At 39.8% G+C, this 20722-nt stretch overlaps 1 protein-coding gene across 5 annotated transcripts in view; it reads left to right on the top strand.

Annotated features, from left to right (window-relative positions):
* Positions 1-624: 624 nt before the first annotated feature.
* The window catches only part of Phf3 (PHD finger protein 3), a 66243-nt gene continuing 46145 nt past the window's right edge, over positions 625-20722 (top strand). The window contains exons 1-2 of one of the 5 annotated variants that reach the window (XM_051204519.1): positions 625-967; positions 11433-11701. In XM_051204519.1, the coding sequence (XP_051060476.1) occupies positions 11458-11701 (244 nt within the window). In that variant the 5' untranslated portion in view covers positions 625-967; positions 11433-11457. Of the gene's footprint in view, positions 968-11432; positions 11702-20722 lie in introns of those variants that run through there. The other 4 variants (XM_051204518.1, XM_051204520.1, XM_051204522.1 and 1 more) reach the window with 4 other exon arrangements.

The raw sequence follows: 20722 nt of genomic DNA, 5'->3' as shown, positions 1-20722 counted from the left end.
TATTGTCAGAGGAATGAAGTATCTCTGAAAGGTTGCAATGGAGTGTGGCATGCAAGAACTGAGGATCATATTTTGAAGACTGCTTACCGAGAATATAAACATTCCTGGAATATATATAAATATGTATATATAAGTATGTATATACATATTTATATATATTCCAGGAATGTTTCTTTTTCAGAGACAGGGTGTCTTCACTGGCTGGCCAGCAACTCGCTATGCACACCAGGCTGGCCTAAGTAATCATAAAAAACCCGACGGCCCGGGCTGCGAGCCCTGTGATAAGCCACGCCTAGCCCAGCCCCCAGGAACGTCTCTTGAAAGCGGCCACGGAGCTCGGGCGATGGTCCTAGCTTATGGCTAACCGGCCGCAGAGCGGGGGCAGCAGCGCCATCGGGCATATGCAGGCCTCATGGTTCCCTTTCCGAGTCTCTCCCGGGAGGTAAGCAGTAGGCTCTGCACTAACTGCCTTATAACTGCGTGGGCTCCCGCTTTTCCCGGTTGGCGGCCGGCCTTCGAGCCGCCCCCTCCGCCGCCGCCTGCTGGGCAGAGCCACCCGGGCGGCTGCGCGCAGGCCGTAGCGCGCAGGCGCGGCGCCCGCAGCCCCGGCCCCCCGGAACGGTAAACAGTAGCGTCACGTGACGCGGCCCCGCTCCTGCTCCCGCGCCGCACGCCGCACGCCGCACGCCGATGGCCGCGGGCTCTCGCGGCGCCGCACAGGCTCCACAAGGCGAGCGACCCCCGGGCCCAGGGAGGCAGCGGCTGCAGCGCGGCCGGCGAGGGCGCCACGCAGGCCAGCCGTAGTGTCGTCACCGCGGCGGCGCGGGCTCCGGAGCAGCCCCGAGCCCAGGCAGCGACGCCGACGCCCTGCGCGCACCCCCTCCCTCCCTCCGCGGCCCCCTCCGCCGCCGCCCCGCGGCCTCCATCTTCCTCTGGCTGCCGGCGGCAGCGCTCGTCTGCGGAGCGGGTGAGTGGCGGCGCCGGCCGCGGCGGGCACTCGCTCTCGGTGGCCTCCTTCCCCGTCCCCAGCCCCACGCGGGCGGCCCGCGTCCGCCGGCCCCTCGCGCGGCTCCCCCACCCCACCCCGGGCCGTGTGGTCGCCGGGGCCCGCCCCGCCCCGGCCTGCCCCACCGTTTGGCCCGCGGGCCCCGGGGCAGCGGTGGCGGCGCGGCCTGTGCGCGCCTGCCGAGCCTCGGGCTCTCGCCGGCGAGCGTGCCCGGCCTCCGCCGCCGCCGCCGCGCGGGCAAGCTGCGCGGGCCACGCCGGGTTCGAAGGCCCCGGGCCTGGCGCTGCGGACGCCGCCGACTCGCGGAGCCGGGGCTGCAGGCCGCGCCGAGGCCGAGGCCGGTCCCTGCCCCCGCAGCGGGCGAGTGCAGCGCTGGGGGCGGGGGGGGGGGCGACGCGCGCTTTTGTGCTGGGGGACCCAGGCAGCGGGGCTGCTGTTTGCCTAGTTTGAAACGGGAAGCCCAGAGCCCTGCCTGCAGACGGGACGTGTAATTTAATGAGCCGCTGGTCGATAAGTACGTGTTAATGGTGCTAAAGTAACTGATCATCTGACGCGGGGCGGGGGAAGGGGGCCCAGGGAGAGGGAGAGAGGGTTGTGGCACCATCCAGCCCGAGGACCTTTCCGTTCCCTCGGATGCCCCTTTCTTGTCTTTGGGTAGCTAAATGCCATTTCCTAGCCGTTATAATTCGAATGTGTGTTTTATTATTGCTAGTCGGCAACCATTAGTAGAGCGTGATTGTGGTTTGAGGGATTTGGCAACAATGCTAATTTAATGCCTACCTGATGTTAATCTTCATTCTCCGTACAGATAGATCTTTTAAAAAAGGACCGAACAATCGATGCTTTTCCCACATCGTGAATTTAGCTACCTTATTTAACGCTGAAATTTTAAGTTGATCACCGCAAATTTTATATTGCTCTGCTTAGTATTTGGGTCCAAACTTTGTCCTGTGTTTTCGGTTTGCAAACCTCAGTTCCTACCTTTTTTAAAATCCTTGAATGAAGTATTTGGTATTTTGAAAATGTGTGGATGATGTGAGTTACAGAAAAGAGACAGATGAAAGGAGCAAACGTTCTGTTGTAGCATCTTTATGTTTTAAGTTTATAGAGCTCTTCTAGAGCACAGAAGATGTTGAGAAAAATCAGTACTCTTTAGCATATACTTAGCCTCCCCCACCCCCACACACACACTGTTCTCTTTGCGGGTCATTTATGTTCTCAATAATTCTTCACTCCATCATCATCATCATTATCATCATTTATTTTAAAATGAATAGTCTGTTTTCCAGTGATAGTAACAATGTAAGCAGGAGGTTGAGGAGTCATCATAGCTCTGATGAAGCCACTCGTTCAGATAATTCTTTAGCAGCACAAAGACTTGTTGCATAGGTGAAATGGGCTATTTAACAAAAGAGTTAAGACCAGAAATGTTGAGCTTTGTCTTATAAGTTGTACTAGTGATATGCCAATGTGATAAATGAGTTAGTGGTGGGACCGAGGTTTTCTCCTGCCCCTTTTAGAGTTTATAGGTGTTCTTGACGAGCATGAGTGGTGTAATTTGTTTAGTGCTCTTGCTTCCTAGTGGAAGAATAGTGAGTTTATCCGTAGCACCCGATTAGTTATGTACGTTTAAGCTTATGTACACTTGTATGCTGGATAGTCTCATGTCATAAGAGAAAAATTGTCTATAAATATAGGTGGCAACTAGGTTAGATTAAACTAATAATTTTAGGATAGAGAAATCGAAACTTTTAATCACTTAAAGCCACATTAAAATTTAGCAGAGTCTGTTTTGGAATCAGCTAAGAAAAGTTTGATAGCTTTTGATGCATATTATTAGTGGTAAAACTTGGAAGGCTGTGAGTGACAGTTTGCTGTAAAATTATATTAAGAGTGAGATTTTGAAGAATTACACATACACATAGGAGGCATATACACAGAAAGAGACGCAGACACTCAACACTCAGACATGCACATACCACAAACAACACGGCCGATTGTGTCAGAAAGTTGGAAAGTACTACTTTGGAGGGCTCTGCTGTGTGTGATTCTTTATGGTCCCCAGGGGAGCAGCTCCCTTAGTCCCTGGGTGAAAGCAAACAAGCAAATAAGGAAAGGTAAGGCAGAAGCAGAGGGCTGCATTTTCCAGCAGGAAAATAACAGCGCACACCCTGGTAGATGTGTCCCCTCAGGCTGCATATGGCTGAGGACAGCTGCAGATGTGGTCCAACACAGAAACAAAAATAAAGAGTCGAGGTATTTGTTTAGTATGGGACGATCTTAGAAAAACTGCCGTGTGAACATGAGGCCTACAGTTTTTACATTTCAGGTGTCAAAATAGGTAATAACTTGATTCCTTGGCAAAGTAATATTTATTCAGTAATATGTATTCAGTGTTTGCATTTGGTTTTTTGAGAGAGTGTCTCTCAATATACTCCTGGCTGTTCTGGATGGAACTCACTATGTAGGCCAGGCTGGCCTTGAAAGCACAGAAATCTACCTGTCTCTGGGACTATAGGTGTGCACTACCACCGCCTGGCACATTTTGATTTCTTAAAAGTATGCTTTTTGCCAGGCAGTTGTGGTACATGCCTTTGATCCCAGCACTCGGGAGGCAGAGGCAGGTGGATCTTTGTGAGTTGAGGCTGGCCGGGTCTACAAAGTGAATTCCAGGACAGCCAGGACTGTTAAACAGAAACCCTGTCTTGAAAAAGTGGGGGCGGGGGGGGGGGGAGAGGAGAAAAAGAAAAAATATCCTTTTGAAGAAAATCCAGATTAAGTTCTATTCTTTTAAAGTACTTTGTTTATTTTAGTTTTTTTCTAGAGTGTCCTTTTTTTTTTAAAGGCACATGAATACTTCAGTTTCAAGGTGTTGGGATTTCTTAGAATGCTAAATATGTTCATTCACCTGCATTTGAAGAAATTCTTATTGACAAATGGCTGCTAGCTTTAAAAATATAAAATTGGAACAGAATATCTTGGGCTAAATCCCCTGACCCCTCCATGTATATGTGTTCATCCTCTGAGAAATCCTGAGATGCCTTAGAAGAAATGTAAGAGATCTTAATTTTTTAAACTATAAAAGTGATTTGTAAACTACTAAAGATTTAGGGTACTGTTGCAAGTTTTGAGAACAGGAAAGAAAAATACTCTTAATTGTTGCTGCTTGATTACATAGGAGATACCAGAACATTGATTGATTAAAGGTATATGAGCCCTGGGGACTCCAAGGGAAAGAGTTTTGACTAAAAAACAAAAGATAAAGGCGTTAGATAAGAAACCAGTGTATTAGAATCTAGAAAGGGATTCAATGTTAGGAAAGCATTGTTGGGATTGCCAAGTGTCATTTATTATGCTTAATTTTAGACATTTTTTGTCAGATAATTATTTGAAACAGGGTCTCACTACCTAGCTGAAGGGTGATTCTCCCTCCCCCCCCCCCCAACTCACAGAGCTCTCTCTGCCTGTGCTGGGGTTAAAGGAGGGTACCTCCACACCTGGCTCAGGAACTGAGTTTTTGACCATTTACACAGTGAAGGAGGGCTCTAAGAAAGTTGTTGAGACTTGAATATTATCCAGAAGTTGTTATTTGTTGGTATAAGTCTCAAGTATAGCAGACAGTTTTGAATAGCATGGTAGATACAGAAAGGCTAAGCATAATACTCCAATTCTCAGTTTGTGTGAGGTGAACATGTGAAACAAAACTAGGGTGTGGAATACATTTCAAGTTTTTAGCTGCTAAGTTTACTATTCCTCCAAATGATACCTCCATATACCTTGAGGATAGCCACTTTATTTTTTTATGCATGTAATGTGGCTAAGTACATATTCTCTGCTTTATTTTGAAAGAAAAGTGAGATACTTGTTCAGCATTTTTACAGGTTTTATTATTGTGACTTAAAGTTATAAAAATAATGCGCTAGTAAGTAGAGTGCATAAAATAAACTTTAGAAAGGCTGGCTCAGAAATCATACTGCCTGTATTGTGATTTGAGGACATTGGGTCTGTGACCTTTGGAAAATTAGATAACTATTTGAATTTTCATTTGTTCTTTTGTAGAAGAGAAATAATTGTACCTAGTTTACAAGGTCTGATAGTTAAGTGCTAAGTGTATGTTTGACTGTTAGTACCCATGCTATGATAATACTTCAGTTCAAAGTTCTACTGCAGTTTAATGCTATTTACAATACAAAATGACTACATTTTGAATTGAATTTTTTTCTTTTACCATCTTTGGCTAGAATAATTCTGCATTTGCATGTTTAGCTTCTACCCACTAGTTCTTTTTCTAAGTTCATAGATTTGCTTGAGTCTGGAGTCATTGTAGCTAGGCTGCCATTTATTCCTTTCATTGAATAAACTCAAGTCTTCATGATCCTTGTTTTCCTTTATGAGGTTTTGCTGGTAAATTCTAACTCATGAAACTAGAATAGAATTTGATAAGTGTGGACAGTCACTTGTAGGTTTGTACCTAAGGGTTTCATCATTTTCCTTCCTAGAAAGATAACCTAGGATTCTCCTGCAGTTTTTTAAATTTTAAAATAACTTAAAGTTGTATGGATATTTGTCTGTCTGTATGTTTATGCATGAATGCCTGGTTTCCACAGAGGCCAGAAAAGGGCCTTAGATCTCCTGGGACTTGAGTTACAGTTCTAAGTAAAGATGTGGGTGCTGGGAATTGAACCTAGGTCCCCTGGAAGAGCAGCCAATGTTCATAACCATCGAGCTATCTCTCTAGTCCTTATCTATAATGTTTTTATACCAGTCTTTTAAGAAATCACTTTGTTGCCACCCAAGTGAATTTAAGTGTTCTACTTCATATGCTGAACAAGAGGTGTAATTTGTAAGCTGTAGCACCTTTCTTATAAATTGTTAGTAACAGTAATACCATCCTAAAGGGTTGTGAGAATAAATGGCATAATACCAATGAGCTACTTACTTACTACAGTGTCCTGACTATTAAACATTCAGTGAATTTAATTTTATAAAACCAATATAGGGTAGTGTTAAGTGTATTGAATCTTTTTTTTTTTTTTTAAGTGTATTGAATCTTGAATGAGCTTTTTCTTTGGGTTCAGCTTTTTGCTCCATTGCTTACTTTAGTAAGCAGTTAGATCTTTGCTAATCAATTTTTAAAAATTGGGGTTATAATATAGAGTTGTTTTATTAAGTGAATATAGAGGAGCATTTCTTGGTCCACACTGTTGCCTCCCTCCCCCTGTGCAATGTGGACTTGTTTATTCAAACATTACTACATGCTTCTGGTAGCACTTCCAAATGTCATGACAGTGAAGGCATGGAAGCATAGCCAAATGTCCTTTGGATGGGTATAATTGCCTCCAACTAAGAGTAATTTGGTCCTGCTGACCCGTACCTGGAACCCCCGTATTGGGAGGCAGAGGCAGCATGATTAAAATGAGGTCAGCCTAGGCTACAGGAGACCTTATCTGATCCCCAGGGTATGGGGAAGTGGTGTGATTTCTGTGCAGCTTGACATTTACAATACAGCTGCCTGTTAGAAATTTGTTTTTGCTAAGTATGCTTGATCAAATTGCTCGATTTAAACTTTACATCAAGTTCAAATAGTTTATTATGTCAGGGCTGGAAGTCATCAAGTATGATCCAAGGTCTTTCTTTGCCAGGATTTCTCTTACACATAGTTGACCACTACGCCGCTGTAGGTTTTCATTAGCATGTAGTGAAACCTTCATAGCGTACATAAAATCTCCCTCCTAGGTAATACACTTTGTTTAAAATGTCATAGGTTTTATAATTTCCCTGTGTTTAGTTACTTTTCTATTGCTGTGACAAAACACCTTGACCAAGACAACTTCTAAAAGAAAGCATTTGATTGGCCTTATTCTGATGGCAGAAAAAAGACATGGCTGTAGGAACAGCTGAAGTCTTGATGTGAGAGCAGGAGGCAGGAAGGGGCCAGTGAGGGAGAGGGATAGGTAGCTGGGGATGGTATGAGCCTTTGAAACCTCAGAGCCCACCCCCAGTGATATCCCCTTCAGCCTCTCAAACAGCTGCACTAACAGAGGACCAAGTATTCAGGGGCGTGCACCTTGGATGTTGTTTTTGTTTCATGCCTGTTACAGGTGTGTCTGCACGTGTGTAGACTACATGAGACAGCTGAAGCTCATTATATAATCTCCCAGTCTTTTCAGCCTTGGTGTTTCCTTTCATTAGTGGGGGTCCTGTGTCCCAACTGTCCCAGGCTGGCTTGGGGCTTTATATTTAGCCAAAATTAGCATTGAACTCTCAGAATTGTCCCTTAGCGCTTGAATTACAAGCCTGTACCCACACCAGTGCTTGGTCTCTGACATAACTTTGATTCTGGTAGCAGTTTAGGTTTTGACAAAAGTAATATTTGACAAAATATATTTTGTGTATATTTGCTTTTGAGATTTTTGTTTGAGGCTTTTTTTTTTATGTGTATATATTGGGATAGAGCCCCATCATTCACCTATATCTCGATTTTTGGTGACAGAATCTCACTGAGTTTCCTGGGTTGGCCTTGAATGCAAATGTACTCTGTAGCCCAGGCAGGCTTTGAATTTGTAATTATTCTACCCCTGCCTGCCTCCCTGCCAGCCAGAGTAGTGAGATTATAGGCCTGTGTCACCAGGCCCAGCAAAAAGTCAGACATTTAAAATCTAAGCTTAAAAGTCAATTTTTAAAGTAATTTTTATGGCACTTTGTAATCCCCCCATTATGTTTATATGAGAAACAGAATGACCTATTTTGGGTTTATTTACTGTAATCTAAATTTAACTACAGTTTATTTCTCAAAGTTAAGTGTTTTAAAACTGAAAATATCTTTGGATATTTAATTTTGCTTATAGCATAAATTACGAGTAAATTTTACTTAAAACATTAATACTGATATTTTAAATGATGTTTTGAGTCTTTATAAATGGTTCAATAGAATGGAACATTACTGTTCATAGTTAGCACTGTTCCTTTCCTTGGTCTATCCTCTGACCCTTTAGGGTTCAGGTAACATATCTGCTTGACCTGAGTTTTCATTCCTGATCCCATTGGCAGCCCTCAAATATTGATAGTCTGTTGGAATTGATATTGTATTGTATTTATATGTGTGCTGTCTTGGATTGTGAATTTCTTAAATTTGAGACTGTAGTTGGTTTCCCTTTGTGGTAGATGTTTAGTAAATCTGTGAATGAACGAATGGTTTGAATTAAGAATATCCTATTCTGTGACAACTATGTATATTTTATTGTTTATAAATAATAGGTGTGACTCTGATCTCAGAAAATTTCAGATTTTAATATGTATAATGATAGTATGCATTTCATGAGCCATTGTAAATAGACAGTAGATAGTGTGGTTTGCTTACGATAACCAAATGTAAGGAAGTACTCAAGTAAAATTTAGTGGAAGAGACAGAAATTTGTTTTTTGTTTATATCAAGTAGCTATATAATTAACAAAGAGACTAAAAATGTCTTTTCATTTACATTATTGGTATCCCCAATGTTCCATTCTTTTTAAAGCTGTCTTATTTTGTAATACTTTAGATTAATTGAAGACTGCAGAGCGGGTTAAGAGTTCCTATGTACCCTGCATATATCCTCAACCCATTTCCCCTTATTATTGGCTCCTGATGTAATATTGGCACCTCTGTCAGGGTAAACAGAAGACTATAGCTGAATGAAGTACATACTTTATGCAGATTTTACCAGCTTTTCCAGTAATGTAGTATTCTTTCTGTTCTGCTGTCAAGCCACATTGCACTTAGAGACTCCTTTAAGTTAGTTATTTCTGTATTTAACTAACATTTGTTTTACTGTTTAGCATGGGTTCCTTTGTAAGCTGTAGTTTAAATTTTATGGCAGTCTTTGGCTGCTCATGGAGATTCCTGTCTTCCTGGTGCTTGTGGGACCTGGGTGCTGGAAAGCGAATTTTCGTCTCCTGTAAGAGCAGCCTAGGCTTTTAGCCAAGAGCCATCTTTTCAGCCCCAGCATGAAACCAGTTACTTAGATTTATTTTTTTTTTAATACTCGAGATTAATGTTACTTTCAACATAGTGCAAATGTTGGGTGGGTGGCTGTCCACTATTTTTGGTATTTTTTTCTTTATTGTGTACAAATCTAAATAGGACCCACCTTTAAAAAAAAAGTGACCTCATTAATTTATATTGGTTTCCTTTAAAATATGTTCCACAGAGTTCTGGTGTTGTGATATGTCCCATGGAAATGGTCTCTCTTCTTTTTTTTTTTTGAACCATAAATAGGGGACCTTTTTGTTCTCTGTCTTCAAAGATTTTCATCCTGTGGCCTGCCAAGGTGCCTTGTGTAGTGGTAGCTGCATAGTAAACATTTAAAGACTAAAGGGAAAAATACTGTTAAAGAAATACAACCTTACTATACCTAGTCTTCTCAACTTTTGATCATAGAATCTTCCTTCCTTGATAATGCTTCCTAAATCCATCGAAACATGAAGTCATACAGTTGCTCTACCTACCTTAAAGAGTTGGTATGCTTGATTGCTTGCTTTCTTCTTACATTGCTCATTTTTGGCTTTGGGGAAAATATGTTGAGTTTTATTGACTTAGGCTGGCTTCAAGCTTTTCTTTTGTAAGCCAGCCGGATCTGGCTTTGGATTCATGGGCTTCTTCCATTTGAAGAGTGATGGGATATTTCAGAAACTACTACAATAGTTAAGATTTAGGACATTTCTGAGGTCCCTTAAAGTTTCCATTTATTCTTCAGTCATGCTTTCTTATCTTCAGCCTCCAGTGAGTCAAGTCTTTTCCAGCCCTTAAGCTCAGTACTAAGGGTAAATAGCTATTAGGCATGGACTAAGAAGCCGCATGACTTTGAGGAAGACCTTTAAATTATTTAAATGCATTTTTCTTGTAAAAACAAGCATATTATCTGATCCTTCATTATTAATTTTCTTATTCCAATCTCAGTTCCCTCTCCTCCCTCCACCTTCCCCACACCCTGTCTACCATCTCCTCAGTGAGCTTAAGGCCTCTCCTAGGATGTCAATAATCTGTCTCATAACCTTGTTGCGGCAGGACCCTTCCCCCAAGGCTGAGCAAGGCATCATTCATAGAGAGCGGGCTCCATAAAGTCAGTTTATGCATTATAGTCCGATCTTGGTCTCATTGCCAGTGGCCTCAAACACTGCTCAAGTCACACTGTTGTCACCTGTATTCAGGGGGCCCAGTTGCCAGTGCGGAGTCAGTGATCTCTTACTGGCTTGCTTGGATCAGCTGATTCTGTGGATTCCCCTTCATTATCTGGTCCTTTTCTATCATTGAGAGTTAAGTTACACACATTCGGACAAAATGCTCACCAAAGTATTGCATATAATATATATCCAGTAGCTATATATGGGAAATCCACACTGTCTCCTTTTTAGATAGTATCTTAGCTTGTGGCCAGGTTGGCCTCAAACTCCTGATCCCCTTGAATTCTGGGGTTATAGGTGTGCAGCACCACACCCAGCTTTCCCTCTCATTTTTAAGGGGGAAGAGTTTAAGCCAGGTTAAGAATATTGTGGTAGATTTGGAGTTCATGTAAAATTTTGAAAATACAGAGCACAGGATAGTCTAGATGATCAGAGTGGTTTTTTGACTGGTTGATTCACTTTTATCTGAAACCATTCATAAAAATAGTTAAGTTTTTGATAACTATTGCACCTTGAAAACTTGAAATAATGTTTGGTTAACGGTAGCATATAGGTATAGTTTGGGTAGATGAATTCAGCATCTGTGTAAACCACACATAACTTGCTAAAGTAAATCTAAACGTGTGATGTGATTGTTTTCTTGTTATATATCTTGTTTTTTCCTGAAAGAAAACCCTAGGAAAATATGTGTATATGTACACAACTTTGTGTGCATGTGTAAACTTGTGATTTGTTGGGTTTAGTTAAGAGTTGGATTCCGCAGGGGGGGGAACATGTCTCTGTTATATAAATAATTAAAATGCTTTGTAAATAAAACAAGGCCATCTTTGGTTTCTAGTAGTTATGGGACCATAATTTAAATATTGGATTTTAGCTCTTTTGTATGGACTTACTGTAACACCATTGTTTGATTCTTTATGAAAATGTTATGGTTAAAAACATACAGCTTTATGGTTTAAACTATGTAATTCTTTCATATATGTCAAATTAATGGGCTATGTAATTATAATCTAACATAATGAATTGAGTAAACTAAACATTTTGGTAGGATTTCTGGTAAAATATTTTACATGCATGATAAAGAAAGGTCATTCAGTAAAGATTTGTTCCACATTTCCTAATGTATATTCTAAAAAACAGTGAAGGTTTTTTAAAACAAATTCAGAAGTGTGTTCTTAGATTCAAAACTATTAAAATAATTTGGTTTTAGGTGATTTTCAATTGATAGCTTTATTTCTTATGGTATTTTTTTTGTCTTTCTATAGGGTTGAAAGACACACAGAAGTCTTCATGGATATAGTTGATACATTTAATCATTTAATTCCTACTGAACACTTAGATGATGCCCTATTTCTAGGATCCAACCTGGAGAATGAAGTCTGTGAGGATTTTAGTACAAGTCAAAATGTCTTAGAGGACTCGCTGAAGAACATGCTCAGCGATAAGGATCCTATGCTAGGATCTGCAAGTAACCAGTTCTGTTTGCCTGTTTTGGATAGCAATGATCCCAATTTCCAGATGCCTTGTTCAACAGGTAATTCTTACTTTTTTTTTTTTTTTTAAGTCTGCAATTTAAAAATAAAGACTTTTCAGCAGCATCCTTTTTTCTTTTCTTTTTAAAAAAAAAAAACGAGTGTAGTGAATTTAGGGTTCTTTCTTTTAAATTTAGAGTCTCTTCCAGGCATCAGAATTAGAGAATTTCAACTGAGTTTTCTTCTAAGCAGTGTATAGAGTTATTTTCAAGGATGTTAAGGAACTAGGTAGAATGACCATGTAACTTGTCACATCAGATGAGATGTTTGTGAGGATTTAAAGGGTTGTTGTTAATATTTATGTCATTATAACATGTGAAAATTGGGACTCATTCTAAAAATAGAGTTTGCCTGGCAAATGAGACACCCTTATCACCCTTGGCCTGCTATAGTCAGGAACAAAGGCTGAATTGACATATGTCTTCAGCGCTCATAGTTTTCTTGGCTGGAATTACAGATATATTTTGTAAGTCTATTTCAAAACCAGACAAAGAGTTCTAGGTCTGTGTTATCTTATGCAGTAACCACTAGTCATACATAATTATTACCCCAAATTAACTTAGTTCCAGTTGAGATGTGCTGTAAAATGCACATTAAATTTTGGGTATTTGATAGGAAAGAAGATTGCAAAGTATTTCATTAACTTCTTGATTATGTGTCAAAGCAATATTTTGAGATATTTGGTTCAATAAATTATGAAAGTTAATTTTGACTGTTTTTTACAGCTATTTTTGTGAGTCTGGGTCTCAAGTGTTGCCTCCGGCTGGCCTCCGCCTCCTAGGCTCATGAAACCCTGAGTAGAGGGTTTTTGTGCCTGGCTTACTGTTTATGCTGGCATGTGTTTATTTATTTATTCATTCATTCATTCATTTACTTATTATTTACTTGTTTATTTCCTGAGATTGATCTCAGGGCCTTGCATATGCCATTAGTCAGATATAAGCTTATCCTGTTTATAAACAGGTGACTGGCTACTTGGACATTTGAAATCACGCATGTGCCTTGAACTGTTGGAAAGCACTGCTCTAGCTAGTGCTCATGGTTGAAGTAGCTGAAAGTAAGGAGAGTAACTTTCTGTCAGGCTACCGTATTCTGAATGAGAAGTATCTTTGAAATTGGGATAATGATGCATGCCTACAATCCCAGCATGTGGGAAGCTGACAGAGGAGGGTTTTATGGCCATGGCCAGTCTGGGCTGCATACCAAGACCCCGTCTCAAAGTCAAGGGGAAACAAAGATTGTTCCCCAGAGTAATTCATAGGTTTATGTGATGCTGGTTTGTTTGCTAGTGACTTTAGACCTCTCGTAAATACTGTTTTTAGTGTGTTATTTATTTTAATGTTTTTGTACAATATTAAATTTATATAGTAACTGAAGGTTTGGAATGTCTGCATTGCTGTTGACACAGATCATGCTGTCTGAAAAGCTCAACACTGATTGCTAAGATTGATTTCAATCACTCCTTAACCCTGAAGTATTGAATTGCTGTCAATGGTGTATCTCTGAACTAATTCCTATTGTGTTGTGTTGTCACATAGGTCCCTTCCTTACTCGTATTACCAAATGTTTCAAAACTTTACAATTGTCTTCTGTATGTGTTGTGCAGGTTTGTTGTTGTTGTTGTCTTTTGTTTTTGTATTTTCAGCTTTGGTGCCTGTGTTTGTGGGTAGTTGTACATAACTATTGTTAAGTACTTTTGTCCTCACTGGGTTAGTCCACATTCAGGAAAAATGTTTCATACCTGTGCACTTGTTGGAATTACAGTCTCCACTGATAATTGAAGGTTCTGGAATCAGCATCATTAGCATCCATCTTGACATTTCTTACTTAGAAAATTCTGGCTTGGGTTGGAGAGATGGCTCAGAAGTGAAGAGCACTGGCTGCTCTTCCAGAGGTTCTGAGTTCAATTCCAAGCACCACATGGTGGCTCACAAACATCCATAATGAGATCTGGTGCCCCTTTCTGGCATGCAGGCAGAACACTGTATAGATAACAAATAAATCCTTTAGGGGGAAAAAAATTCTGGCTCATTAGTAATCCTAATATTTCTACTGGCAATTAAAAAAAACTTTTTAAAAGATAATTTTTACTGATGTAAAAAGGCTTCAATCTTGGTGAACATTTCTAGTTAAATACTCACGATTCCTTTGTTGAAATACTTTAATATTTGTAATCATTCTGTTTTAAGTAGAAATGTTCTCATTAATTGTTGGCTGTAATTATCATAGGCCTTTAGTCAAACCTTTTTGTATCCATATTTGTATGGCATGTACACTTTTAAGATATGCAAAAGAATCTGTGAGGGACACTTAGAGTAATGTTAAAGCTCCTGTTTAGGATTGTGTAAATTTCATTATTTGCCAATCAGTCAGGGTTTGATTCACAGTTCTTTTTGTCTTTTGAGATAGTTAGATTGGTCAAAAGGTCACTGATGACTCCAAAATGGAAAATATTTTTTAAATTTTTATTTTGGAATAATACTAGATTAAGAGAGTTTCAAAGAAGTCTTATTGTAACTTAATGAAATTACTTTGTGGAGAGTAACTTTTCCACTATTCATAAATTAGGTTTACATCCAGATGTTTATACCTGGCTCTATAGGTTTTTACTGATGGTTTTGACTGGAGTTAAACAGAGAAATATTCCTGTGTATCTCTCAAGACAGTGAAGGCCATAGGCTGTGGTTATTTTATAACTCTGCTTTTTTTTTTTTTTTTTTAATCTGTAAACTTAGCAGATGAAGTGAGTCTTTTTCTCTGTTCTGCAGAACCGGGTTGTTCCTGTTCTGATTACAGGTATCTTTTGTTGGTGACACAGTTGGGTGGTTTGTATTATATTTTTGTTGACTGTAATCTCAGTGCTGGAGAGGGTGCGGCAGGAGGATGGTGAGTGCCAGGCCAGTTAGGGAAAGGGCAAGCCCCTGTCTCAGAGTCTCTGCTTGTGCTGCTGCTCCCTTCTGAGCACAGCGCTGTGTCCATGGTGACTGCTAGGTTCCGGTTTCGGCAGTAGTATACCTTAGTATCATTGTTGGCAGTTTGTTTTTGAAAATTAACATAATATGCATATTCACAGATTAGTGTGGTCATTCAATACTTGTACACAGTGTGTGATGATCTCACTTGTGTTGAGAGACCTCGCATCACTTTATTCCATATCACCATATTCTCTCTCTGTATTCCTCATCATCATTTTTGTTTACATTTTACATTTTTTCTGTTTTGTTTTTTTTAGAAACTTGTTTTAGAGTTTTGCTTTTGTGACATGGACTGCCATATTTTCTTTGTCTGAAAATTTAATTGTAGAAGTTGAGAACTCTTAGTGCATTCTGTATACACCATTTTGCGGTGACATTCTGTATCATAGGGACAAAGTAGTTTTTCTTTGCATTTATTTTTCCTGTCCAGTAGTGTTGTGAACATTCCCCCAAATGTTGGATTTTGTTGTTAATCTTTTGATGGTAGGTACGAATTTTAGTGGTGTTTTTATTGTGGAATAGATTGTTAGTCAGATAGTTTGCAGTTATTTGGGGAAATCTGTTTTATTCAAAGTTAATCTTCTCTTTAAAAAATACCTATACTCAGAATTGTTTAGCTGAATGTCTAGGTATCATATCCTAGATGGAAAATTAATCGTGAAGACATCAAACTTGGCCAACATAGTAACTTGCTCCTGAGTTACTGCTTTGTATTTGCTGTCCTGCAAGTTATTTCAGTGTCAGAAGTTTGGGACAGTGTTTTCAAAGTGAGCTCGCAGGCAGGCAGATGCAGCTTATGAAGAGAGCCCCTGGCTCTTTTTTTTCACAGAGGGTGCTGTGAAGGGACTTGATAAATGGTTATGCACCAGGTACAAGTGATGAACTGGCCTTACTGCATCCTCAGGACACTCAAGAGTTGTAGCTATGCACAGCCACTGTGTCAGTTACATTTCTATTGCTGTGGCAAGGTTCCAGGACCAGGAGCAATTTAAGGAAGAAAAGGGGTTTTTTTTTTTTTAAGTTTGATTTAGAGTTCCAGAGTGTCTGTGATGGAAGGGAAAACATGGCAGGCAGTTGAGGCCAGTGTAGGAAGGTGGCTTACCACATTTGACCCTCTACACAGGAAGCAGGACTGGGACTTTAAGCCCTCATAGCTCACCCAAGTGATGTACTTTCTCCAGCAAGGCTACAGTCTTAAAAGTTCTGCGTCTCCTGGGCCTAAACAGTGCTGCCAACTGCTGACTGAAGGTTTAAATACACGAGCCTCTAGTGGGCATTTCATGCAGACCACAGCAGTTATTAACAGGTATCTAGGTGGTTAATTTCCTAAGTTTATTAGTAAAAAAAAAAAGCCACAGTACTAAGATTAGAATAGTGTCTTGCATTTTCTGTTGCTTATGTAGTTGAATGCTCTTGCAATCAGGGCTCTAAAGCTTTTTCTCAGATTTCATTTAGTTTTATTTTTCAGTTAGGATAAAGTTTTAAAATCTGTTTTTAGAAGAATAAAGAGTCTGGATTTTTTTTTTTTTAAAGACTGGATTTAGGGGAGATTTATTAGGACCTAAACTGAGGGGTTTAGAAAGGGAGGGGGAGGAGTGCCATAAAACACTTGACTAAGTGATTCAGTTGATTGTGCAAATAGATTCTCTTAAATATATGCAGTCATAAATAAGTGCCAGTGGATAGAAGTATACTGCAAGCTGCCTTAAACATTTTGTGTCAGGCAAACTATTATTTCAGGGTAGAATTCAATTAGCTATAAGAAGGAAAAAACCCACCTCACCTTTGCCCACATATGTGTGTGTGTGTGTGTGTGTGTGTGTGTGTGTGTGTGTGTGTGTGTGTGTAAATATAACATTTTTGTAGTATACACACACACAGAGGGCATGGATATGTAGTTTTAAGGTGTGTGCGTGCATGCGTGTAGTTTTTATTTTGCTGTGTAGAGTTTGCCTAACCCTGTAATTACTATGTGACCCAGGTTGTCTCTGCAACTGTTACAGTCCTGCTTCAGCCTCCTAAACACAGAGTTTTTGTTTAAAATGAAGTATTTTGAGCTGTGTTTCTTACTGAATGCTTTGTGCTAGCCATGTGCCAGGCTACAAATATACAGAGGTGAATAAAACAAAATTTGCCTCAGTTACCATGGAGCTTAGCATTTACTATAGAAATAACAGGTTTTGACGAGTTGTCTGAGTATGTTTTGTGAGGCTAATTATGTGTTTATCATTCGTTGGAAGAGATAGTATAGCAGTGGCCTTGAATGTTCCTGAGCTGCATTGTTAGGGCCCAAGAATTCTTGGGCTATTTCTCAGAATTGTGATTTCAGCAAACAACCTTGAATTATGAAATAAAAGTACACTATCCCATCTTTTATGCCAAAGAGCAGACTTATTTGATGTTCACTACAAAAGCAGTAAATATTCTACATACTATATGTTAGTTCAGTTTCATATTGTAGTTCACTGAACATGCAGAATCTAGCTAGGCATACTTGTGTGTTACTCCTGTGAAACTGGAAGGGGTCAGAGGCACTGACTGACATCCTGATCCTTACTGTGCTACAAAGAAGACCTTTTTCCCCCCTGGTAATCTTGTGTATTTTGTCAGCAACATGAACCAGAGGATTAGGTTGGTTTACAAGTGGAGTTAAATCCTAGCTTTTTTACACTTCTTAACATTTCTGTGTTTAATCCCATATATAATGCATTCCATGGCTTCTTCAAGTACTTAATAAAGAGGACAAAAACTAAGTGAAATAATTTTGTTCCTATGAAACCAGGGTTATTTTATATGCTATTGATTATTCAGTAGAGAAGTAGATACTTAGTAATCTTGACATGGAAAAAATAAACCAAAGAAAGGACAGGGTGTGGGACCAGAGGCCAGAGAGTGAGCAAGGTATGCTGCCTCTGTCCTGCTGCAGATTGTAACCAAAGCGTAGAAACCTTCATTGTGAGGGGTGAAACCTGGTGCCTCAGGGAAAACTATTTCAGACACTAAACTAGAATTTTTGTCTGTAGTTCCACTTTAATGTTTAATAAATGGCAATCTTAAGAGTATACTTTCAGGGAACATAGGCCTTTATTATACTTTGAACATGGACCTTTTAAAGAATGTCTCTCAGTATATCCCCATACAAGCAGTACTTTGGGACTAATGAAGACTAGTATGGCCCAGTTACTGTTTGAGTGATGTTTTTCTTGTTTTCTTTTGTCAGCTAAGTACATGAGATGAAACTGTGACATTTAAAGGGGGTTGATAGGGAAGTTTGCTTAGGAGTTTGCTTTGCTGTCTTTGTAGAAGACAGGGCCAGGAAGCGATCTACGATTCTCTGTAATGTATTCAGTATGGGGAGGAGGGCTTGTTGTATTAGACATGCAATTTTATTGTGATTTTTGTTTTACAATCTAGTTTAAAGTGATAACTTACAGAGTAAACTCCTGTGTTTGATCATCTGTCCTTGAGGCATTACAGAGTCCCTGCTATCACTTTCTTCACAGTAAACTCCTGTGTTTGGTCATCTGTCCTTGAGGCATTACAGAGTCCCTGCTATCACTTTCTTCACAGCGCTGCCTGTCTGCTTTTGGGGCTCCTTATGCCTTCATCTTTCTCCCTTTCTTCCATCTTTTTATTGGTTTAGTTGGAGACTCTTAGAAGATTTGTCAGCTGAAGTTTCTACTGTGCTTTGCTATCCATTTCTCTCTCAGATACTACCTTCTGCTGGTTCTGCTGCAGACTTTTAATCTTTCCTGTAAGTGCATCATGGTGGTTATTAAATGCATGCTTAGAAGAGGAAAACTGTCATGCAGTCATTTGCATAGACATTTGTTAAAGTCTGAGGGTACTAAAATGATGAGATTGTTGAGTAATAATTGATGTAGACCCTCTTTTCCCAGTAAAGCCAATTTCCTGTAAGCACTCTTGAGATCTTACAGGATGAAGCCTTTTCCTGGTGTGGTTGCACCACATTCAGGGGGTCTGGGTCGGGCCTATGCTGGTTTCCTAGCTACCAGACTGGGGTGCATGTGCTCCCCCTTGTTCAGGTCAGCAGTTTCTGTGGGTTTCTCCAGCCTGGACTTGACCCCATTGCTCATCACCCCTCCCTCTCTGCAATAGGATTCTAGGAGTTTAGCTCAGTGTTTAACTGTGGGTAAAAAGAAATTTAAAATGTGTTTTAGAATAAAATGGACTGGAAATCAAGTATATACTATTTTGATTTTTTTAAAATAAGGTTTTTCAATATAAATTTAACTTGTATTTTGGAATTTTCATACATAGTGGTATGATAATACAGTGTGTTCATGAGTGCCTTTCATCAGGATTTAGCATTGTTAATATTTGGCTCTACTTGCTCTACTCATGAATGAAGCTTGCCAATTACCCATTCTAGCCATGTGCTATCTCCATAGAAAGGCTTAAGCACAATTCTATACCTAGGTAATCTAATTATCGATCCAGATTCAAGCTTACTATTTGTCCCTAAGTTACACTTTTCATCTGTTCTTTTAAAATCAAGGTGCAGGTATAACATTTCTGAAGTTTCTGTTGTTACTTTTTCTTATTTGTAACTTTTCCTTTGTGAGTAAGCCCTAGCCTAGGCTAGCCTCAAACTCCCTTTGTAGTTGAGGATGGCCTTGAACTTCTGATAATCCTCCACCTTCCAAACGCCAGGATCACAGGCATGATCCATGTGTCATGCCCCATTTATGTGGTGCTGGGAAACAAATCTAGGGTTTTGTGCATGCTAGGCAAGAACATACCTGAGCTACTACATTCATTCTTAGACATTAAACTGATACTTTTTGAAGAAATAAGATCACCTAGCCCAAGAATAGGCTACATCATAGGTATTTTTACATTGTTGGTGAGGTCCTGGCTTGTTCTTCTGTTCCTTTACATCTTCCAAATTGGAAGTGAGGATTAAAAGCTTGATTAGAGTTAAGGTTAAGCATATATACAAGAATTCTTCATGGGTGAAGCTTTGTAGGTAATCCGAAATCTTACTTTGTTTGATTGTGGAACTCTTTGTGTTAAGTTGGGTTACCAGGTTAACGTAATAAGAGATAAATCTCTTATGACTTAAGATAACATGCCATCATAGAACCATAACTTTGCCAACATGAAATACTCGGTTTCTCATCAGGTTTTCCTTTAGTAGATTTCGTGCATCCATTGGCAGTGCTCGTTGGCATCAATTGTAGCTATTGCTTATTTTCTAGTTATTTTAATTCATGTTTACTTGCTGGCATTTTTTAGTGAAATTAAATCTTTCCCCATTACCTACAAGGTAGTATACAATTCCTTTTGAGAAGACAGGGAAGAAAACTAGCATTTAGTTAAACAGTTTTGGAGTCTGTGTTGGTGAAATAGTTGTATCTGACATCATGAGGATGCTACTGTTAGCCATTTTGATTGTCACAAGGACTCTGTGGATCTGAAATATGTGTTAGCATGTCCTTTGCTCCACTTGGGTGCTTGTAATCGTCATACATGGTTTTGATGTGTTCTGTCATATATACAAATGATCTCACAGGTAGCCAGTACGATATATGTCACATTGTTTTTAGATGAAAGTCTAGTTGTATGTGTTACTGTTGTAGAGGCGGTGCCTTTTGATTATTGTAAAATCTGAGAATTTTTGTGTTCACTTTGGCTTCAGCCATTTTTTTTTTTTCTCTTTCATATATGGTTACTGTCAGTTTCACTATGAAAGATTCCTGACATGCCCTGTTTCCAAAATAAAGTTAAATACATAAAAAGAGGTTAGCTTGAAAATTAATTTGTTGGTAAGGTTTGCTCAAAATATTTTCTAGTGTTAGGCTTAATATTGAAAACAAATTTGATGCACAGTGGTGACAGAGACCTTGTTAAATGACCTGGATTGGTGAATAAATGATGTTCCTTGGCTTTGATAAGGATATGCTCTTCTGACAGTTTAGAAACTAGCTCTTTTAGAAACTAGATCTTGTAGACAAAGTTGGTCTCAAACTCACAGAGATCCACCTGTCTCTGCCTCCCAAGTGCTGGGATTAAAGGTGTGTGCTA

This window comes from Phodopus roborovskii, unplaced genomic scaffold (genome assembly GCF_943737965.1).
Source record: "Phodopus roborovskii unplaced genomic scaffold, PHOROB, whole genome shotgun sequence".
Classification (NCBI taxonomy): Eukaryota; Metazoa; Chordata; class Mammalia; order Rodentia; family Cricetidae; genus Phodopus; species Phodopus roborovskii.
The sequence above is the reverse complement of the archived record's forward strand: the minus strand, read 5'-3'. Positions and strand labels throughout refer to the sequence as shown.